Consider the following 20,141-nt stretch of genomic DNA (forward strand, 5'->3'; position numbering starts at 1 on the left):
GTGATCAGTTTCAGCTATCCTCATTCCTGGTTTCTGGGAATTCAAGACATTCCTGGCCTCTCTGCTTGTGTATTCCCCTTGGCCTCAGGGGGCCTCCCCCTTCTATTCCCTCCTATTCCATCACTCGTTCCTTGCCACTCCCAGAACTGTTCTTCCCTCGGCACATGTTTTTAAGGTGCTTTCATGTTTGTTTTTGGGTGCCTCTGTGATCTGCAGTTGACTTGATAGCAGAATCAGAAAACATCTTGGGATCCACTTATCAGCCTCCTACAACGGGGCCTGGCTCTGGGCAGGTGGTGCCCGACAGCTGACTCCGGGCAAGGCAGGCCCCTGCCGAGTACTTCCCTGCATTACCTCATTTCCATCTCAAAGGCTAAGAGATGGGTGGAACTGGACGCCCTGTTCTCTAGATGAGGAAACTGAGGCTCAGAAATGCCATGCTCACGGTCAGTTAGCGGCAAGGGCCTGACTCCACAGCTTTTAACATGGCAGCTTTGTTAATTTGTCTTTTGATAATAGTTGCAGTAAGTTGGGTAAATACCCAAAAAAGCTCTCAGCTGACTCTCCTGGGATGTGGGTTCCCAGCCTGGTGGGGAACAGAACAAGATAAACCATCTTGCTTTCAGCCTCATTATGGCAGAGATGAAGATAGGACTCTTTAAAACCACTGGGTCCAGGGGCGCCTCGGTGGCTGAGTCAGTTAAGCATCCGACTTTGGCTCAGGTCATGATCTCATGGTTTGTGGGTTCGAGCCCCAAGTTGGGCTCTGTGCTGACAGCTCAGAGCCGGGAGCCTGCTTTGGATTCTGTGTCTCCCTATCTGCCCCTCCCCTGCTCACGCTCTGTCTCTCTCTCAAAAACAAATAAACATTTAAAAAAATTAAAAAAAAAAAATTGTTGGATCCAACCCCTCACTGTACAAATGTAGAAACTGAGACCCAGTAAGGGCAGTGGCAGGCCCAAGGTCACTCAAGTTTCCCAAACCCCGTGCCCCCTGCACAGCTACTATAGCAGACACACTTGATTTGTCAAAGTAGGTCAGGTCAGTCAGGATAGGGAGCAGGGCCCCCCAGTCAGCAGGCGCCCTCGCACCTCTGTCACCGTCACCAGACAACTTCAGACCCAAGTCTCAGAGCAGAAACACATCCGATGGAAGGGAGACGGAGAAGCTGCTGCTTATCAGTGATCTTCACAAAGTAGAAACTTTCCGCGGGCCTCCCCAGATCACGATCACATCTGGTGCCCTTGAAGAGCTCAAAAGAGGAAGTTTTGGTTTGGTTGTAATGAATGAAGAATGCACAGAGACACGTCCAGGCAGCAGAGGGAGGAGGGAGTATCTGAGACCTGGAGGGGACTGAGGCAGCCTTTCCAGGCTAGATGTTAGCTCAGACTCTCACTCGGATTCCCAGTCAAGAGCATGAGGGTAGAACTTACTCCTGGGTGGGTGAATACCTCAGGCTGTCATGAGGACAATCCAGCGGCAGGTCTAGGTCAAAAACACAGACCCCGTAGGAAATATGTTTATGTGTCTGTATGTGTGTTTCTAGTTAGAGAGGAAAGTGGAAAGGGAATGACTTGGGGGCACATCTTACACTGTCAATGTTAGAGAAAGCCAACATCCTTTCATCCAACTCTCCTACTTTGTAGATAAGAGAGTAGAGACTCAGGCAGGGACAGAGGTTGGCCTGAAGCTAGAACGCATACATGTGGCAGATGCAAATTTGAACCCAGGTAGCCAGACTCCCGGTTCCATCTCTCTGGATGGGGGCAAGTGGTGAAACAGTGGGGGGACTGGCAATTGGCTGGAAGGCATTGACCCGACCCTTCTCTCCCCCAGGACACTTAATCGGCACCTGCCACCACACGCTGCCATTCAAAGCACACGCTTCACTCATTTCACAGACAGAGGCTCAGTATGTTTTTGGATTTGACAAAGCCCAAAGCAGGGCAAGGGCTGCCGTAAGGGATGGAAGCTGGGAAGGGCTGAAGAGGACGATGGGGAGTGGAGGTGGACGGGATTTGTGGCTACGGCTCTTCAGTTGCTCACATGTGAGCAGAAGTGACCGTGCTGGGCCTTTAGTGGCCTGTGGGAGTGGGAGCCTTTCCTAAACCCCAGCTGAAGACAAAAGCCCACCCCTGACCCCCTCCCCCCACCCCTGTCCCTTCCTTAGTCTCTGGAGCTGGAGCAGTTAGGCTCGGTCATGGCGGCTGGTGCTGCTGACCATTTCTCGGCACAGGTGCCAGCCAAAGCTGGTCGCCCTAGTTCTCGCCTCCACAGATAGCCAGCAGGGCCTTCAGGAAGTCTCCAGAGGTGTCACCCTGGCAGGAGCAGAGGAAGAGCAATGAGTTAAAACAATTCTGATGGCCTCAATGCCCCTTCCTCCCAGCTGTTGTCAGCCTAATGTCTCCCAAACACACAAATGTGACTATGTCCCTTCTGTGGCTCCCCACTACCCTCAGGAAAATGTCCAAGCTCTCAGCCTGGCCTCAAGGCCTTTTGTGGTCTGACCCCCATGAAGCTTGGTGGCTTCACCCCCCTCCCCCACTTCTGGGAGCATCTAGGTTCATCTTCCTACTTTAATGCCTACCACTCCTGTGTCCAACATGCCCTCTGCACCACTCCCAAATCCTGCCTGGCCCCTGATGCCCCTTCTTCTGTGAAGTGTTCCTGCCCTCTGTTCTTCCCTTCCTCCTCCCACAGCCATTAACACATGCGCGAATGAGATTCCTTATTTGAACAGACACTGTAGAGCACTTACTGAGTACCAGGCCCTTGCAGGAATTTATGTGAATGTCATTGTGTTTTTGACACATAATATCTGGCCTCCAGCAGAACTGTGGGAGGCCAGACTCTCCCTCTTTTTAGAGTGGCTCCTGTCATTTTTATTTTTATGATATATGCTTTTTTTCTCTTTTTTTGGTAAACTCATCATTATATCAAATCATCATCATTTTAAAAAATCATCATTATAAATAACGATGTCAGTCAAAGGAAAGATGATACAATAAATATCTCCCATTCCTGACTTCTCTTTCCCCAAATCAAGAGAGAGCTACGATTACTGTTGTCTTGTGCGGTTCCTAGCAACAATCTGAGCATATACTAATATGTATATGTGTAGAATGTCCCTTTTCTACACAAATGGACACATAGCACTCACACTATTCTGGGCATACTTTTTTTGGCTTAGAGGAGATCCGAAATCAGCAGATAGAACCTCCTCAAGCTTTTTCATGGTTGTATCGTGTTCTATCGTATAGGTGTACCATACTTTCTTTAACCAGCTCTGTACAGAGGACTTCCAATATTTTGCTACATAAATATTCTCTTACACATCTTTGGGAACATGTGTAGCTAGGTCTATAGGATCAATTCCCACATACAGAAGCAGCAAGTCCAAAGTGTACGCATTTAACATTTTGAAAACTGCCAGACTAGTCTTTAAAGATGTGCTAACAATGTACATCCTCCCCACCAAGTCTGTGTGAAGCTGCTATAACATTTCCCAGTCTTGTTGGCCAAGCCCAGTATCAAACTTTAAGATCTTGGCCAACCTCGAAGCCAAAAAAAATGGGCTCTGTAAGTGAAAGAAGTCAGATACAAAAGATCTCACATCACATGGTTCTATTTCTATGAAATAGCCAGAAAAGGCAAATCTATAGAGACACAAAGTCGCTTGGCGGGCAGGGGTGGGAATAAGTAAGGAGGCACAAGGGATCTTAGTGGGGTGACAGAAATGTTCTAAAACTGGATTGTGGCGATGGTGCACAACTCATTAAGTTTGCTAAAAAAAATATTGGGTCACCTAGGTGGCTCCATTGGTTGAGAGTCTAACTTTGGCTCAGGTCACAATCTAACAGTCTGTAAGTTGGAGCCCCGCAGTGGGCTTTCTGCTGCCGGCACAGAGCCTGCTTTGGATCCTCTGTCCCCCTCTCTCTCTATGTCTCCCCTGCTCACGATCTCTCTCTCTCTCTCTCTCTCTCTCTCTCTCTCTCTCTCTCTCAAAAATAAATAAACATTTAAAACAGGTGCACTTTATGGTTTATAAATAATATTTCAATAAAGTCATCTTCAAAAAACAAAATAGGCTGTTTTATCTGGAAATCTTCCTTATAAACCTTCGAGCCATCTGGAATTTATTTTGGTATACACAATGAAGTAGGTCTTTCATTTATCAATGTCCTGACTGAGAACTCCTTGAGAAAAAGATTATGGGAAGAGAAAGGACTTGTAATCTCATGGTCAGGGATCTGACACTCACGCCCCCTGCCCCACTGACCTCTAACCCCTCCCCCTTACTTCAATGGCTTGGTGGAGAGACTTGTCGTATTTCTCGATGAACTCCCGCCGGATGTTGAGCAGGTCGATCTCACTCCGGGAGATCATGATCCTGGTGAGGGTCTTCTCATCTGTGCCAGCACCCTGGTGGAGCCAGGTGAGAAGGAGACACAGGGCAGGAGAAGAAATAGGGTCAGGTCAGACAAGAGCTCATGGGTGTCTGTCTGCCTGTCTCTCTTTTCCCTCCAAACCAGGGTGGGGTATCCTGCCTCTGTCTTCCACAAGTAGTCCTGACCCTGCTTCCCTTGTGCCTGGGACTGGCCAGACAGGCAAAACCAACCTGTATGAACTGAATAGTATGCCCCCCAAATTCAGATCCACCTGGAATCTCACAATGTGACCTAATTTGGAAATAGGGTCTTTGCACATATAATGAGTTGAGGTCATATTGGATTAGGGCGGGCCCTAGATCCAACAGCTCGAGTCCTTGTAAGAGAGGACACATGGACGTACACACAGAGAAGGCCATGTGAAGATAAGGCAGAGTCTGACGGAGGCATCCAGAAGCCAGGAAACACCAGGATTCCTGGCAACCACCAGGCGCTAAGAGAGACGCATGGGAGAGTTTTCCCCTCAGAGCATCTAGAAGGAACCTAACACCCTCATTTTTCACTGCTGGCCTCTTGAACCACAAAAAAATAAAATCTCTGTTGTCAATTTGTGGTGATTTGATAAAGGAGCCCTGGGAAATTAACAGGGGGCCCGTGCAGCAGGCACATGACATGGGATGTGTGGGCAGCCACAGCCCACTTCTGCCCCCACGCAGCTCAGGAACACCAACTTGGGGGTCAAAGCTGGACGTGGTGAGCGCTCAATAAATGGCCATGATGTTTGGGGACTGTAGGCCGAGAGGGGTCTCAGGCTCATTTCCACAGCCTGCCCAGGCTCTGTGAGCAGCCAAGGGCAGTCCATTTACTGGGCTGAGAAGGTAGCCAGAGTGGCCGGGGTTTTCAGGAAGCCGGAGCTAGTCCCAGAGCCCAGCACTTGCTACTTTTGTGATCCTTTGTCATAGGAGGTGACGCTGTGTCATCTACTGGAAGGTGAGTTCTAAGAGGGCAGAGATTGAGCCCCACTCAGCCCTGTGTCCCCAGAGCAAGTTTCTCAACCTTGGCCTTTGGGGCCGTGTCATTCTCCGTTGCGGGATCTGTCCTGTGCATTACAGGCTACTGAGCGGCGTCCCCGCTCCCATCCCATCAGAGGACAGCAACACTCCCCAGGTTGCGTCTGAACATTGCCAAATGTTCCCCTGGGGACAAAAATCACCCCTACTTGAAAGCTACTATCGTGGAGCCAGACATGAGGCAGATGCTGGTAAATACCAAGTGGGTGGACACAGTTGCCATGAGTCCTGACCCGGGGAACTGCACACACCCATGTTTGCGGGTGAGTACAAGGGCAGGAAGGGAAAGGAACAAACATGCAAGTTTACCTTCATGGATTTGTACAGTTTGTCGGCAAAGAAGAGAGGCTTGTTCTTGACACTTTGAACTGGTAGGAAGAGGAGAGAGACGCAGGAAACTTGGTCAGAGGTGGTGTGCCCAGACTAAGGGCCCCGGCTGTATCCGCCCACCTCCTCTCCCCCCAGCCTGGGCCTGCAGGGCATTGCCAACCCTGGGCTTGTCCTCAGGGCCTGACACCTTCCCTCCCCCTTCCCGAAGCCCCTCCTCCTGCTCATCCTAGACCTGGCTCTCACTGGGGTGCAGCTCAATCCTGCTGAGGTGCCTGCAGCTAACCAAGGTGAGCGGAGGACACAAAGGGAAGAAACCCTCAGAAGCCCAAGGCACGGGGCCTCCAACTTCTAAGTGCATCAGAATCACTGGAGAGCTTGTTGAAAACTTGGGTTCTAGGCTCCACCCTACAGGCTCAGATTCAAGAAATACTTTGAGCGGCAGTTCTCAAAGGATGGTTCCTGGACAGCTACAGCAGCAGCATCTCGGAACTTGGTGGAAATGCAAATTATCACAGCCCTCCCCAGATGGGCTGAGAATGCCACTCTGAAGGGAGGTAACCCACTTTGCCCAGGACATTTGGGGTTTTAGTGCAAATCAGAATGGTTGGCCTCCCTACTCTGGTGCAGCCCACTGTTTGAGAACTACTGATTTGGAGGAATATTATGCCAGAGAATGGGTGTCTATTGGCCTAACTGAAGGCACCATGTGAATCCCAGGAGCTGACTCTTGCCCCAGAGCCTACACGCTCTAGCCTCACTGGCAGCCCCTGCCCCCCACCCGTCACCACCCCAGATAACGTCTGCCTGACTCTGCCGGTCCCTGCCCTTTCTCAAGGCCCAGGGGGTCTCCAGCCCTCAGCAGCTGCTGGATTTCAAGGCCCCAGAGCCCACACAAGGGTGTCTCAGGCAGCTCAGGGAGAGGGAATCAGACCCTAGTGCCAGAAAGCCAGAACGACTCTGGATATAAAGGTATCTCTGGGAGGAGGGCAGGGGGCAAGGGGCTGGAGTTGCGTACCCCAAGGGCATGGTCACCCAAGATGTGGCCATGCACTGGCTCAGGAACCCATTGGAAAGACCGCATTGTACACTAACCTTCCCAACTCCTCATGTATAGTGTGCGTGTGCACACCCTAGTCTTGCAGGACACTGTGCCCCTACCCGATGTTGCCATGCCTCCCCCCGCCCCCCATTACCTCCCCAGGGAAAGCTGTTCCGTCATCCTGCCCTGCAGCCTGGAACAAGTCCTCACGCTACTCCACCAACCACACACTGGCAGGACCCCCGCAGCAGCAGGGGTTATTTTCCAGTAATAGTAGCTTAGGAAGTTGCCATGGCCACACTTGTCCAGGGAATCTGGCCATGTTCCCAGTGTCCCCAGAGCCTCCCCAGGACGTCCATCCCCTTCCTTTGGTCCCCATTAGTTACCAATGGCCACAAACACGTCCCTGACATCCCCTGACATCTCCTTCTTGATGGTGTGCTCCACGTCGTAGTTGGTCATCTTGACAAACTCCTGGAAGACTGGCCCCGAGAGAAGAGGGTGGGTGAGCTTCAGTTCAGAGGGAGGGGAGAGATCACCCTTCCTCTCCCCCCCAGGCCATGCCCCAGGAAAGGGGGAAGGGGCAGCAGGTATGGCCACAGCCCAGGCCTAAGTGCACTCACTGGGCAGGACTCACTGAGCCTCCTTGGGCTCAGAGCCAAATCTGTGTCACGTCAGACACGGCTCCAGAGCCTGAGACCAGTTCTACCCAGGCTGGGGTAGCAAAAGGAGCTTGGGTCCTAGCAAAGGCTCTGCCCTGAGCTCACTGAATGACCTTGGGTAATTCCCCTTCCCCCTCTAGGCCTCCCTTTCCTCCTGTGTCAAGTTGGGATAGAGATTAATGTAAGTAATCATCATGATGACCCTGAGGAAGTTACTATGTGCCAGGCATCGCCCAAAGTGCTTTTCACGCATTATATTTTTCGTATCCTGACAACAATCGTGTAACCGTGTAAAATCCCAATTTATAGATGAGGGAGTTAAGGCACAGATATTCACTACCTCGCCCAAGGTCACACAGCTGGTAAGTGGGAGATTCAAATCGAGGCAATCTGGCTCCCAAGTCCATTCTTTTAGCCACTAAGCTAGAGCACCTTGAGTGCCAGGCAAATGCACGTTAAAAGAAAAATGTCTTAGTGGACAGGGCGCTTCATTGAGCACCTAATGTCAGGGCCACCATGTACTGGTGTGCCCTGTGCATGTGACAGCCTGGGGCTCAAAGAGGTGCAGGCGGTCCTTGTGCCATTAGCGCCCCTCATTGCCTTGTTCCCGGCAGACATCAGCAAAGGTTCATGACACTGAACCTTCGAATCTTCAACACAATATTCTAGGCAGCCACTACCAATCTACTGAAGTGGCCTTGGAGGCGGAAGCCACCTGCCATCCCTTATCTCAGGCATCCCACCTGCTTCCCTAAGGAGGTGAAGGGGGTTGGTCCGGGGCTGAATGTTAGCGGTAGAGCCAGGACTCGACTCGGCACCAGCTACAATATTCTGGGGTAAGGAGTGGGCAACCGGCTCCTCTTGTCAGAGAGAACGGGGAGGCTCCCATCAGATCTGGGGAGCTTCCTGCTACATTGGGAAGGGAAGGGACTGAGACCTCACCTCTCCGCAGATGCTGATAGCTACGTGTGCACAGGATAGTCATGAAACGTGTCTCCAGGGAAGTTTTGTCTCCACTGGGTGTGTCTGCTATTTCCTGCAGAGACCAGGTGGGGGCAAGGAGTTGGGAGGGAAGACACCGGAAGGCCTTGGTTATTCACTTTCATGTCTTTGCCTAGGCTGAGGGCAACTACCTAAGGAGTCTGACATTGGCCCCTTCTTCCTTCGTCAGCCTCCACGTTCCCCACCGCCAGTTCCCAGGAACCCTCTGGACTGACACAGAGGGGCTTAGCACCAGGCATTTCCACTCTGGCCTCAGGACCTCGAGACTGGGACCCAGGGGAGGGCATATAGGTACCGGGCACGGGGACTCAGAGTTCTTCTGTCCTTAAGCCCTTCTGAAAGCCCCTCTGGGAAAGTGGGTCTGTCCATGTGCAAAGAGAACAGCCTAGCCAGTGTTTAGCCAAGTGCGATAAGCGGACACATGTATTTTGACACACCACATATACATGCTTCTACAATAGTCTTCCAGCCAGCCACTAGTTCCTTTTATATTGACATTAAATTTCCCTTTAAGAGTTCATTTCAGATTTCAAAAGGGCCCCTTTAAAGAAAACTACCCACGGCTGATGGCGTGTGGCACAAATCGTGTGGCAGGTGAGCGGCTGAAATGTGGGAAACACTTGCCTGGCCCATTTTTTACCCAGTGGGGTTCTTAAGAGGCCCTGAAGCGGGGAGAGAGAACCTGGGGGCAGCCCCAACCACTGCCTGACTGGCCGCTTGGCCCTTCCAGAGGCACAGTCACTCAGCCTTCGCTCAGAGAAGCCATGAAAATCCCCGCGAAGAACAGGACACTCACCAAGATCTCAGCAGCCACCTGAGAGCAGGGAGGAGAGAGAGGAGGGAGAGAGGGAAGGCTTGAGTCAGAGGAGGCTGGGAGAGGGTGGCTCAGGGGCTCTGGGGCCCTGGGGGCAGGGGCAGGGCGGAGGGAAAACACCTTTCCCTGATCTTTGGGCTAGAGCCCACAAGGGGGAGAGGCCTGGGAGTTAACTCTGAAGTATTCACCTGAGGGGTCGGGGCAGACACAGAACGGGGCACTCTACCTGGCACCCCCAGCCACCTAGGGCAACTCCAGCCCTCAGCACGCCTGTCTCCACAGAGCCGCCCAGAAGTTAGAGCAAGAGAAGTGCTGAATTCCCCACACCCTTTACCACAAGGGGGTCTGAGACCTGTCATTTCACCCCCTCAAGTTACAGCAGGAGAGACAGGAAAGCTGAGGTCAGGAAGGGAGGGGACTTGTGGAAGAAGGGCACAAAGCCAAAATCAGGTGGGACGATGCCAGCTGTCCAGTCATTTTACAAGGGTGACTTTTAATCACTGTGCTACGCTGAGTCATTAGGGCACTATCTTGTTAGGCAAGCAGCAGCGCCCTGGAGTGCTTGGGAACAAAATACAGCCAGCCCTGTATTCCCTAGACTGGGTTTTACCCTTGCCTGTTTCCCTGAAACTCTGCCGACCACTTTTTTCTATTGGGCAAACCAAAACCATCCTCTTTATAAACTTCACAATAGCCTTCACTCTTTCCGGTATATAAAAGGGCAACGTCTTTCAGAATTTTAAATGCACCTGCCATTTGATCAAGCGGTTATGTGGCTAGGAGTGTGCCTTTATCAATAGATTGGCCAAAGCCATTCAAGATATAATACAAGGGTGTTCACTGCAGCATAACTTTGTGACAGAGAAAAACTGGAGACTACTAATAGCCCGATGATTTGATAAGCACACTATGGCTACCCAATAATGGAAATCCATGCCACTATTAAAAAGAATATTATTTAAAGGGAAACTCTCATCAGCACAGTAGACTGATAAGGAGAGTTTCCCTTTAAATTAAGCAAAAAAATTAAGGATAGCATATGTGTATAATAATGTTCCTTTTATCTAGCTAAGAAAAGGCCTGGGGTGGGGGGGGTGCCTGGATGGTTCAGGTGGTTAGATGTCCGACTCTTGGTTTCGGCTCAGGTTGTGATCTCATTTTGTGGGATCGAGCCCTGCATTGGCCTCTGCACTGACAACGAGGAACCTGCTTGGGATCCTCCCTCTCCCTCTCCCTCTCTGCTTCTCTTCCACTTGTACTCTCTCTCTGTCTCTCTCAAAATAAGCAAATAAACTTAGGGGAAAAAAAGGCCTGGAAAGCCAATCTTTAGAAAAAAAAAAAAAGTTTAGCTAAGGAAAGGTAAATGCACAGTCACACTTACGTATTTGGTGGTAAGCCAAGCTAGAGGCACAAGTCAAGATGGACAGTGGTTACCTTTGAAGAGAAGGGCTGGGAAAGCTTGTGCATTTTATTTTTCCGGAGATTTTATGTTCACATCTTCTCAATGTGCAAATACGTTCTTTTTATGCTTTCTTTTAATGTCAGATAGGTGTTGTTGGGGCTACTGGGATTATGGGATCCTTTTGGCTTTTATTCACCCCTTTTTATATTAAAAACTTGGTTGAAACATGAGGACATTACATACAGTGACATAAGCCAGTTACAAACAGGGAAATGCTGTTTGACTGCAATTGCACGCGGTCCCCAGCGTAGTGCGATTCACAGGGACAGAGGGTATGCTGGTGGTTGCCGGGGCAGGGGGAGGGGGATGGGCAGTTACTGTTTAATGAGCACACAGTTTCAGTTTTACAAGATGAAAAGAGTTCTGGAGAGGGCTGGTGGTGATGGTTGCACAACACCGTGGATGTCCTTGACGTCACTGAACTGTATACTTAAAAATGGTTGAGATGGCAACTTTTACTATGTGTCATGTTTTATTATGTGTTATGTGCCTCTCACCACAATTTTTAAAAAGTGGTGCTAAAAATGCTAGCATTCTTTTAAAAAGAATCTGACGTGTCATTTTTCATTTATTTGAGCCAGAGGACCCCAGACATATTTGTTTTTTCAAAGCATCTTTAAGACAGTAATATGTGTAATATGAAAAATGCAGTGGGATGCTAAGATAATTTTCCAAACATTTGACACAAAGGCTTTTCCTTATTAGCCTAGCTACTTTGGGCAAAAATCAATCTGGGAAGTTCCTCCAAAAGTTAAACACAGGTATCATAGGACCCAGCAATTCCACTCCTATGTACCTAAGAGACATGAAAATATGTGCATACACAAACATGTATACATGTGGGGCATCTGGGTGGCTCAGTTGGTTAAGTGCCCAACTTCAGCTCAGGTCATGATCTCATGATTCATGAGTTCGAGCCTTGCGTCGGGCTCTGGGCTGACAACTCAGGGCCTGGAGCCTCTTGTGATTCTGTGTCTCCCTGCTCTCTGCCCCTCCCCCACTCGTGCTCTGTCTCTGTCTCTCAAAAATAAATAAACATTAAAAAAATTTTCTAAAGCAAACACATACATGTGTTTATAGCAAGCAGCATTATTCTGAATAGCCCCAAAGTGGAAATAACCCAAATGTCAGTTAGCTGATGAATGGATTAAAAAAAAAAAAAAGATGGGGTGCCTAGATGGCTTAGTTAGTTAAGCGTCTGACTCTGGATTTCGGGTCAGGTCATGATCTTCTCAGTTCTCGAGATCAGGGTCTGTGCAACTCGGAGCCTGCTTGGGATTCTCTCTTTCTCTCTCCCCCCCATCCTTCCCCCCCCCCCAAACATGTGCTCTTTTTCTCTCCCTCTCTCAAAATGAATACATAAACTTAAAAAAAGGTGATATATACGTACAATGAAACATTATTTGGCAGTGGGAAGGAATAAAGTACTGATATATGATAAACATGGATGAACACTGAACATACTAAGTGAAAGACACCAGTCACAACGGGCCACATATTGTATGGCACCATTTATATGAAACGTGTAGAATGGGTGAATCTATAGAAACAGAAAGTAAGTTAGTGGTGACTCAGGGCTGGAGGGTTGGGAGGAAATCAGAAATAAGTACAACATGTACAGAGTTTCTTTGGGGGGTGATGAAATGTCCTAAAATTGATGGTGGTGATGGTTGCATTCAATCTGTGAAGATGCTAAAAGTCATTGAAGCATAGGCTTTAAGTGGGTCAATAGTATGGTGTACGAATTATATTTCAATAATAAAACTGTTATATTAACAAATAATAGCCTGGGGATTGAGGTATCCCAAACTGGCACCAATTCTTCACTCTGAGTCTCCAGTAATCAGATTGCCTATATTATTTGTTGCTCAAACTGGAACATGGGGAGGATGGAAAGGAGGCTATCGGCAATCCCTATGGGGCAACAGGTGAACACTGCACACACACACACACACACACACACACACACACACACACTGTAATAACAGACCCGGACTTCCGAGAGCTTGGGGGTGTGCTGGACACCCAGGGTAGAGTGTGGGAAGGAGAAGGTGTAAAACAAACAGTGCCAAGTACTGATATGCATTATCTTTCTAGGAGGAACCTGGCTCTGCAGACCAAATGCCTTCAATTTTTGTTTTTGTTGTTTTTAAATGTTTCTTTTGAGAGAGAGAGAGAGAGAGAGAGAGAGAGAGAGAGAGAGAGAGAGAGAAAGAAAGAAAGGGCATGAGCGGGGAAGAGGCAGAGAAAGAGGGACAGAGAGAATCCCAAGCAGGTTCTGTGCTGTCAGCACAGAGCCTGATGCAGGGCTTGATCTCATGAACTGTGAGATCATGACCTGAGCCAAAACCAAGAGTCAGACGCTCAACTGACTGAGCCACCCAGGTGCCCCTCTACAGACCAAACGCCTTCAATTTTTATAGACATTTTCCTCTGGCTTTCCCATTTTGCCTCTAGAAACCTATTTAAGGAAAACATTCCTGCATATGATGGAAGAATTGGTGACCAGGAAGAGGGTTGGTTAAAGAAAGTTTGGTAGCTCCTTAAATGGAATAGTACATGGCCATGAAGGGATGTCAATTTTTAAAAATAGGAACAGTGCTCACAGAATATTAATTTTTAACTGTTATACATCAGGAATGCATTTTTACATACACATAAAAAAATAACTAAAGTGATATATTCCAAAATACAAGCAATGGCTATTACTAGTAGGTTATGGATTTCTTTCTTTATTTTGGCTCGTCTCTATTTTCTAGAGGCTCTACAGAGGAATATGTATTACTTTTGAAACCAAGTATTCTGGCTCGAAGAAAATGAGCCCACATGAAGACTAATCAGGGTCTAGCATCTGTGAATCTGGACGGGCAGCTGAGTTGGGCAGGCCTCCGTGTTTCCGCCCAGGTTCTCTCTCACCCCTTCGTCCTTGCAGTGTTAGCCAGCATGGCCCACCACTGTCCCCTGCTGGCCATAACTGGAAGCACAGCCCCATAGGTAGGCCCCAGGTGGACTCATTCCCTAGAGGATGAATTTCAGGGCGGAGGATGGATTTGGGGTGAGCTCTAAGGAGGAAGCCACGTTCAAATACCCTCAAGGGCACAATGAGACTGTTCGTAGTAGTACTTAATACACATGTGTTGAATAAGTGAACGAAATGTGGCCTCAACAGGCCGCCCCAGGGGCTGGGTTCCCAGGCTAGCGCCCATAAATATGCCCACATGCAGCTGGAAAACCACATTTAAACGGAGCCCTGCAGCTTCTGACACCTGCATCCCAAACCAGGGGCCGCACAACTGGAAAGCAGCAGCCACCTGGTCTGGAAGCTGCAGGGAAATTGCCATACTGGGTCCTGTATTAGCATAAACTTTGGAGTCAGGCAGGCCTGGATTCAAGTCACACCACAGCCACTTAGAAACCAAACCCTTGGATAGGAGCTTCATTTTCCTCCCGTAAAAAAGGGAATATGATAAAGTATAAAACAGTCTTAGCATCATGCTTTGTATTGGTATGCATCTTATAGTTTCGTAACCATTGGGTTATAGCTAAGGATTCTCGCAGCTCAGATGCTGGTATAACACTCCCCACTTCGCTGTTGGCGGAGCAGGGGTCGGAGCTGGTGCCTCCATCCCCAATCCATCAGGGTTCTTTTCAACCCACCAACTGTAAAGGAAGTGGGGCCAGATCCCAGTCTGTGGTGTCTGTGCCCAACGCCTGGACCTGGGTCAGGCCAGAGGGTACTGGGAGCAAGGCACAGGTGAGTGGGGACAGTGCACACGGCCTCAGGAGGGACTGCCCAACCATAAGGACTCTCAGGGATAATGGATTTGGGGTTGTCCAGCCTCCAGACCTCACGTGCCCCAGCCTAAGGAGCAGGACAGAAGCAGAGCAGCTAAGAGACCTAAGAGAACCCTTGACTCCATTATTCATTTAATATTAAATATTTACTGAGTTCTGACCATGTGCCACTTTGGATACATCAGTGAGCAGGACAAAGATCCCAGCCCCGGATGAACTCATTTTCTAGGTTTTCCCAGGACACTTCCTTCAATCTTGGTTCCATTTCATAAATAATAAACTCGAGACCATTAGCACTCAGGGCCCCTTCCCAGCAAGCTTCTGGACCTGCTCCCTCTGGGTCAATTCTACCTGGGCCATTGATTTGCTGTGTGACTTTCAGAAGTTATTCATCCTCCCTGGGCCTCCATTTTCCCACTGTAACATGAGGAGTTTGACCCGGATGATCTATAAGTCCCTCTCAGCTCTGAAGGTCTGAGGGCTCTCAGTCTACTCTTCACCCAGGAAATGCCAGTAGGACCAGCACCACAGTCGTGAGAATCTTTCTGGAAGTTGTGAAAACACTCAAAGTCTTGCTTCTAAGGGGTAGAGAGGTGCAAGGGGTCCATGAGTCTAAGTATCCACCGATGTCAGCCATGTCCCTGGCAGGGGCCTTCCCCACTCCCAGACAGCCAGGGCCTGGCACAGACAGATGTCAGCTACAGCTGCTTGGGGGGTTCTCACCTGGGCATCTTCCCGGGCCTGGTCCCGGTCTTCTCCTCCCTCCTCACGGTTCCCCTGCAGCAGGACCAGCGAGAAAGATCAGTCCCCACACATCCACCCTCTTTACCCCTCAGCGGCCACAGGATGTTGGCTCAGCTATTCTGGCTCTCCGAACCCTTTCTCTCAGCTTTCACATGGGGGCAATAATCCTGCCCTCAGAGCGAGGCTGTTGTGAATGTTAAATCTGAAAGTACTTAGCTCAGGGCGACTCGGACATAATGAGCTTGCAGTGCTGTGTGTCGGGGCCTGGCGACCGGGTTGCAGGAAGTCAGGTGATGGTGAAGGAAGCTTGTGGGTCATATGGAGGTCACCCACGTGGCTTTGCCCTATGAGCTGGGGGCCCAAAAAGCTGGGCTGAGGGTCACTGGGGAGGGCCTGCTGGGAGAAGGTGGCACCAAGCCAGCTTTGAAAACTGAACAGCGAGGGGTTCCCGGGCGGCTCAATCAGTTAAGTGTCTGGCTCTTGGTGGCTCAGGTCATGATCTCAAAGTTCATGGGATCAAGCCACACGTCAGCCTCTGAACTAACAGTGCAGAGCCTACCTGGGATTCTCTCTCTCCCTCTCTCTCTGCCCCTCTTCTGCTTGTGTGCTTTCTCTAAATTAATAAACTTAAAAAAAAAAAAAAAAAGAAAGTGAACAGTGGGAGAAGGCCTTACATGAGGCAGTCATGGTCTCAGCAGTGGGACTGAGAAGTGGGTGGGGAAGACACCCTTTCTTCATCAGGACTGGGCTCCTAGCTCCCTGCCATCGTCCTGGGCCCCTGGGGGGCGTGTGAACTCACTCACCGTGGCCAGAGAGACGAGGATCCTCTTGAAGTGTCCAGATGTATCTGAGCTCAGAGCATCCTCAAGGGACTTGTGATAGTCTGAGACAGAGAGAGGGTGTGTGGGCAGCTGCTGGGCAAGGATGGGGGGCTGCTTCTAGAACCTCAGACTTGAGCCAGAGCGCATCGGCAGGAGTGGTGGGGATGAAGGAGTTTGTGGTTGGTTCTTGGGAGCATCCAGCCATGGAACTGTGGATCGCGACACTGACGCCTCCAGTCCATTGCCTCCCTCCCCCTGTCCCAGCTGAGGACTCTGGGAATCCTGCCTCTCCTGCTTCATAGCCTCCCTGTCTTCCCTCCTGCAGGACAGGTGTCAGACCCATGAGCAGGGCTCAGGCCGTGTCACTCCCCTGCTCAAAAGGTCTACCGCTTTAAAGCCGCTTATAAGGGGAAAGTTTAAACGTTTTTGATGGGTACTCAAGATTCTTTAAAATAATATTGTGACCAAGCACAGGCCTTCTGAATGAGGGCTCAGAATGACTGCACAGGCCGCCCACCCAGGACGCTGCCCTCCTGTCCCCCAGAGGCCTGGACATTCTCTCCTCTCACTGTTTCCTCCAGGCCTTCGTGGAGCTGGGACTCTCTGCCTGGGGCACCCTTTCCTCAGACACAGAGCTGGGCACACCCAGGGGCTTATCACAGCCTCGTGCCTGAGCGAGGGGAGATGGGGCAGAGCAGTGGGGTGACGTCAGAGCTGGAGAGGTCACTCTTCTCCCACCACCTCCCAGTGGCACTGGGCCCAAGGCTTCCCACACTCACCTTCCTTATAGGCCTCACAGATGGCCCGGATTTCCGCATTGGTCCGAGTAGCGAGGATTTCGATGAGAGCCTTTTCATCTGTGCCAGCTCCCTAGAATGTGAAGACAAAGAGCACTTGAGCCACAGCCCTGATCCCCATCAGAGGCCTGAGGGGCCCCGGCCAAGGAGGTCCATGGTCCAAGAAACCACCCAGGAGGCAATCACACAGACCACCAAGCCTTCCTGGATTTTCTCCTTAACCCTAGACCAGAGATAGCACAATCACGATGGAACATGCCAGCTTGTCAAGATTTCCAGAACCTTCCATTAGAAGTGCTTTGGGCCAAAAATTTAAAAGAAAAGAGTATGTGGTATATAGGTATGTGCATATAAAAAGGCATATACACGTATGTCTCTGAATATAAATATTTATACATAAGGGTATAAAAAGAATTAGAAGTAATGCATCACAGTATAATAGTGATTATGGTCTCTGGGTGGGTGAAGGCTCACAGGTGATTTCTAGTTTCTTCTTTTTTTGCTCTGTATCTTCTCACATATTATTTTGCCAGAAGAAGAAAGTTTTGTGCTTTAAGGAAAAAAACATGCCGTATTTGTTTATATTTGGATTTGATGAGTGATCTATGGACAGATACATTAGGCCCTCTGGATGAAGGTAGCTTGGGGGGATGTGCTACTCAAAGGTCCCCACTTTGGGGGAAGGGAGGGAGGTGAACAAGACAGATCGATCGATAGATTCAAATATCTGTTAAACACCTGCAATGTGCCAGTCACTGAACAAGCTGCTGCGGCCACAACTATAAAAAAAAAAAAAAAAAAAAAAGTAAGGCGCGTTCACTGCCCTTGGAGGTTACTGCCTGCTGGTCGGCCAGTCCGTGGGTTCTCTGACCTCAAGCAGACTGAGGCTGACTGAGATCTTAACAGGCTCTTTATTAAAAGCAAGCACGTGGGGAAGACAGCCTGATCCTCACAGCATCCTAAGACCCAGGGTCTAGCCCCACCCTTCCCTTCCCCGAGCTCACAGATGTGCTGGGCCTCCCTCAGTTTCCCATTTGTAAACTGTGGGAATGGAAAGCGTTAGGTCAGGTTAGCTCACTGGTCCCTTCAACTTCTAAACTCCGTGTTCTCAAATCATTTGCTTTTTTGTCGGTGCATTTTAAATGGACAATAATCTCGATTTGCTTTGCCCAGGGAATGTCTGTTTTCTTCTCTTAATCCTCAACGGGCCAAAAGCCCTAGTGGTTTCATGTGGTTGTCGGGTCAGGCTCTAGAGTCAGACAGAGTTGTTCTGAATCCCCGCCCTGTGATTTCATAATGCTGTGACTTTGATCAAGTAATTTGGCCTCTGAACATGAGTTTCCTCACTTGTAAAACGGGGACAAAGTAAAAGCCTTGCCTTGTGGGTTGAGACAAGCAGCTGAGCTAGTATACGGAGCCAGGGACAGGTTACTGGATGCTCCTAGAAAGGAGACCAGTCCCGGGTACAGCTGCTGCCTCGGGAAGAAAAGCAGCTCCAGAAACAGCTGCACCAGGACGTAATGCCCTTTCTTGCTAACCAATCACAAGGGCAGGTCTTCAGAGTTAATAGTGCCCTCCATGCCCATGACCTTGCTTGACCCACTCTAATGTCTGAAGGGCAGGGATGACTGCTCCCATTTCACAGCTGAAGGCATGGAAACTTAGTGCAAGTGGCCCAACATCACACAGTAAGTTAGTGGTGAGGCCGGACTAGAATACAGAATCCAACTGCTGTCGTTTTCCTTCCAGATCCATTCTGCTTCCTCTACTGCTCCCTGAGATCCCAGTGACACCACCGATCACTGGGCATGTGACCTCACTTGCATCAACCAGAGTAGAAGCCAAGATATTGGCGGAACGCCTAGGAAGAAGGAACAGAGGTGCTAGCTGGTAGGATAGACACCAGCCATCCTACTGTCTATCACGAGGAGAAACGGTTTCTGAGAGTGAAGCTACCACAGAGGGTAGACAACCAAGGTGGGGCAGAGATAAGAGGCCACATACCATTATTTGAGTCCCTGGACTCAGCCATGTCTAAAACCAGATGGGAGTCCTCTACCTTTCAGTTATAGGAGCCAACACCCCCTTTGGTGTTCATGCTAGTTTGAACCGGGCGTGGGAAGGGCTCGGCCAAGGAGCTACAGCCAAGCCATTTGGGCTTGTGAGGAGCACCTGTGTCCCCCCACCACCTGCAGACTAGACCCCATCCCGTCGGTGCCCACACCATACCTCCATGGCCTTCTTCAACTGCTTGGCATCGTAATGGGCCGGTGGCATCATGAGCCCCAGAATCAGCCTCGCCAGGTCTCCAGAGATCTCCGACTTCAGGTCAGCCATCAAGTCCTACAAAAGGCAGGGCTGAGGTCACGCCAACATCAGCACTTGCTCACATGTGACCCAGGATAGGGAGGAGATATGGAATGAGGAAATAGGGGCTCCATGTGAATGCAGGGGATAGAGGGAGACTGTGTCTGTCTTTGCTGCTGTTTGTCTTTGTTTACTATTTAGAGGACGCTAAAGAGGGCGGGATTAAAAAAAAAAAACCAGCAGGAAGACCCACTCTCCTTGGAGGCAAGGAGGCGGGCAAGGAAAGGGACATGCCAAAGGACATCGTTTCCATCCCGGGGGAAAGTCGCCAGCATGACACCAAGGCACAATAATCACTGACGCTCAGCCTTGGGGCCTTGAAGCCTCTGGAGCTCCGAGATCCAGAAAATGCTACATGAAAACAACTCATGTCCTTCATCTCTGCCCCCAGGTACTGATCACAAGGAAGCGGGGGATGGAGAGAACGTGTTGCAGGCAGCCTGAAACCGACGTGGGAGATACTCCAAGAACACGGGAACCACAGGGAGCCACAGGAGCCCCAGTGCCATGAAGACCCAGGTGCCCAACCGTACAGAGCTGGCAGTGACAGGCCACGCCCCTGGGAGGAGGGAGGGTGCGGGCCCCGGGCCCCCGGCTGAAGCCTCACCCGGCCAAAGTGTGACTTGAAGGTCTGGCGGATCTGCTGCCGCTGGGCGTTGCTGCGGTGCGTGATGATGTCGATGATGGTGTCCTCATCAGTTCCTGAATCACCAAAGCCACACGGCTCAGAGGGAGGCCCGTGGCCCAGCTTCCCCACGTCCCCCCACGGATGGGCTGTCCCAATCTTAGTCAGGGTAGAAGCCTGGCTAGGGCCCCTGAGCACCTGCAGGAAGCCTGCCTCTGGCCCAAG

General features: G+C 50.1%; 1 protein-coding gene across 2 annotated transcripts in view; it reads right to left on the bottom strand.

Annotated features, from left to right (window-relative positions):
- Positions 1-1,893: 1,893 nt before the first annotated feature.
- ANXA6 (annexin A6) overlaps positions 1,894-20,141 on the bottom strand; it is a 48,975-nt gene continuing 30,727 nt past the window's right edge. The window contains exons 16-26 of one of the 2 annotated variants that reach the window (XM_058720479.1): positions 19,899-19,993; positions 19,154-19,267; positions 16,907-16,997; positions 16,110-16,189; positions 15,286-15,339; positions 9,288-9,305; positions 8,432-8,525; positions 7,214-7,309; positions 5,768-5,826; positions 4,300-4,422; positions 1,894-2,318 (exon numbers count right to left, since the gene is read on the bottom strand). In XM_058720479.1, the coding sequence (XP_058576462.1) occupies positions 2,259-2,318; positions 4,300-4,422; positions 5,768-5,826; positions 7,214-7,309; positions 8,432-8,525; positions 9,288-9,305; positions 15,286-15,339; positions 16,110-16,189; positions 16,907-16,997; positions 19,154-19,267; positions 19,899-19,993 (884 nt within the window). In that variant the 3' untranslated portion in view covers positions 1,894-2,258. The remainder of the gene's footprint in view (positions 2,319-4,299; positions 4,423-5,767; positions 5,827-7,213; positions 7,310-8,431; positions 8,526-9,287; positions 9,306-15,285; positions 15,340-16,109; positions 16,190-16,906; positions 16,998-19,153; positions 19,268-19,898; positions 19,994-20,141) is intronic. The other variant, XM_058720488.1, reaches the window with a different exon arrangement.

The sequence above is a fragment of the Neofelis nebulosa genome, chromosome 1 (assembly GCF_028018385.1).
Source record: "Neofelis nebulosa isolate mNeoNeb1 chromosome 1, mNeoNeb1.pri, whole genome shotgun sequence".
In the NCBI taxonomy this organism is placed as follows: domain Eukaryota; kingdom Metazoa; phylum Chordata; class Mammalia; order Carnivora; family Felidae; genus Neofelis; species Neofelis nebulosa.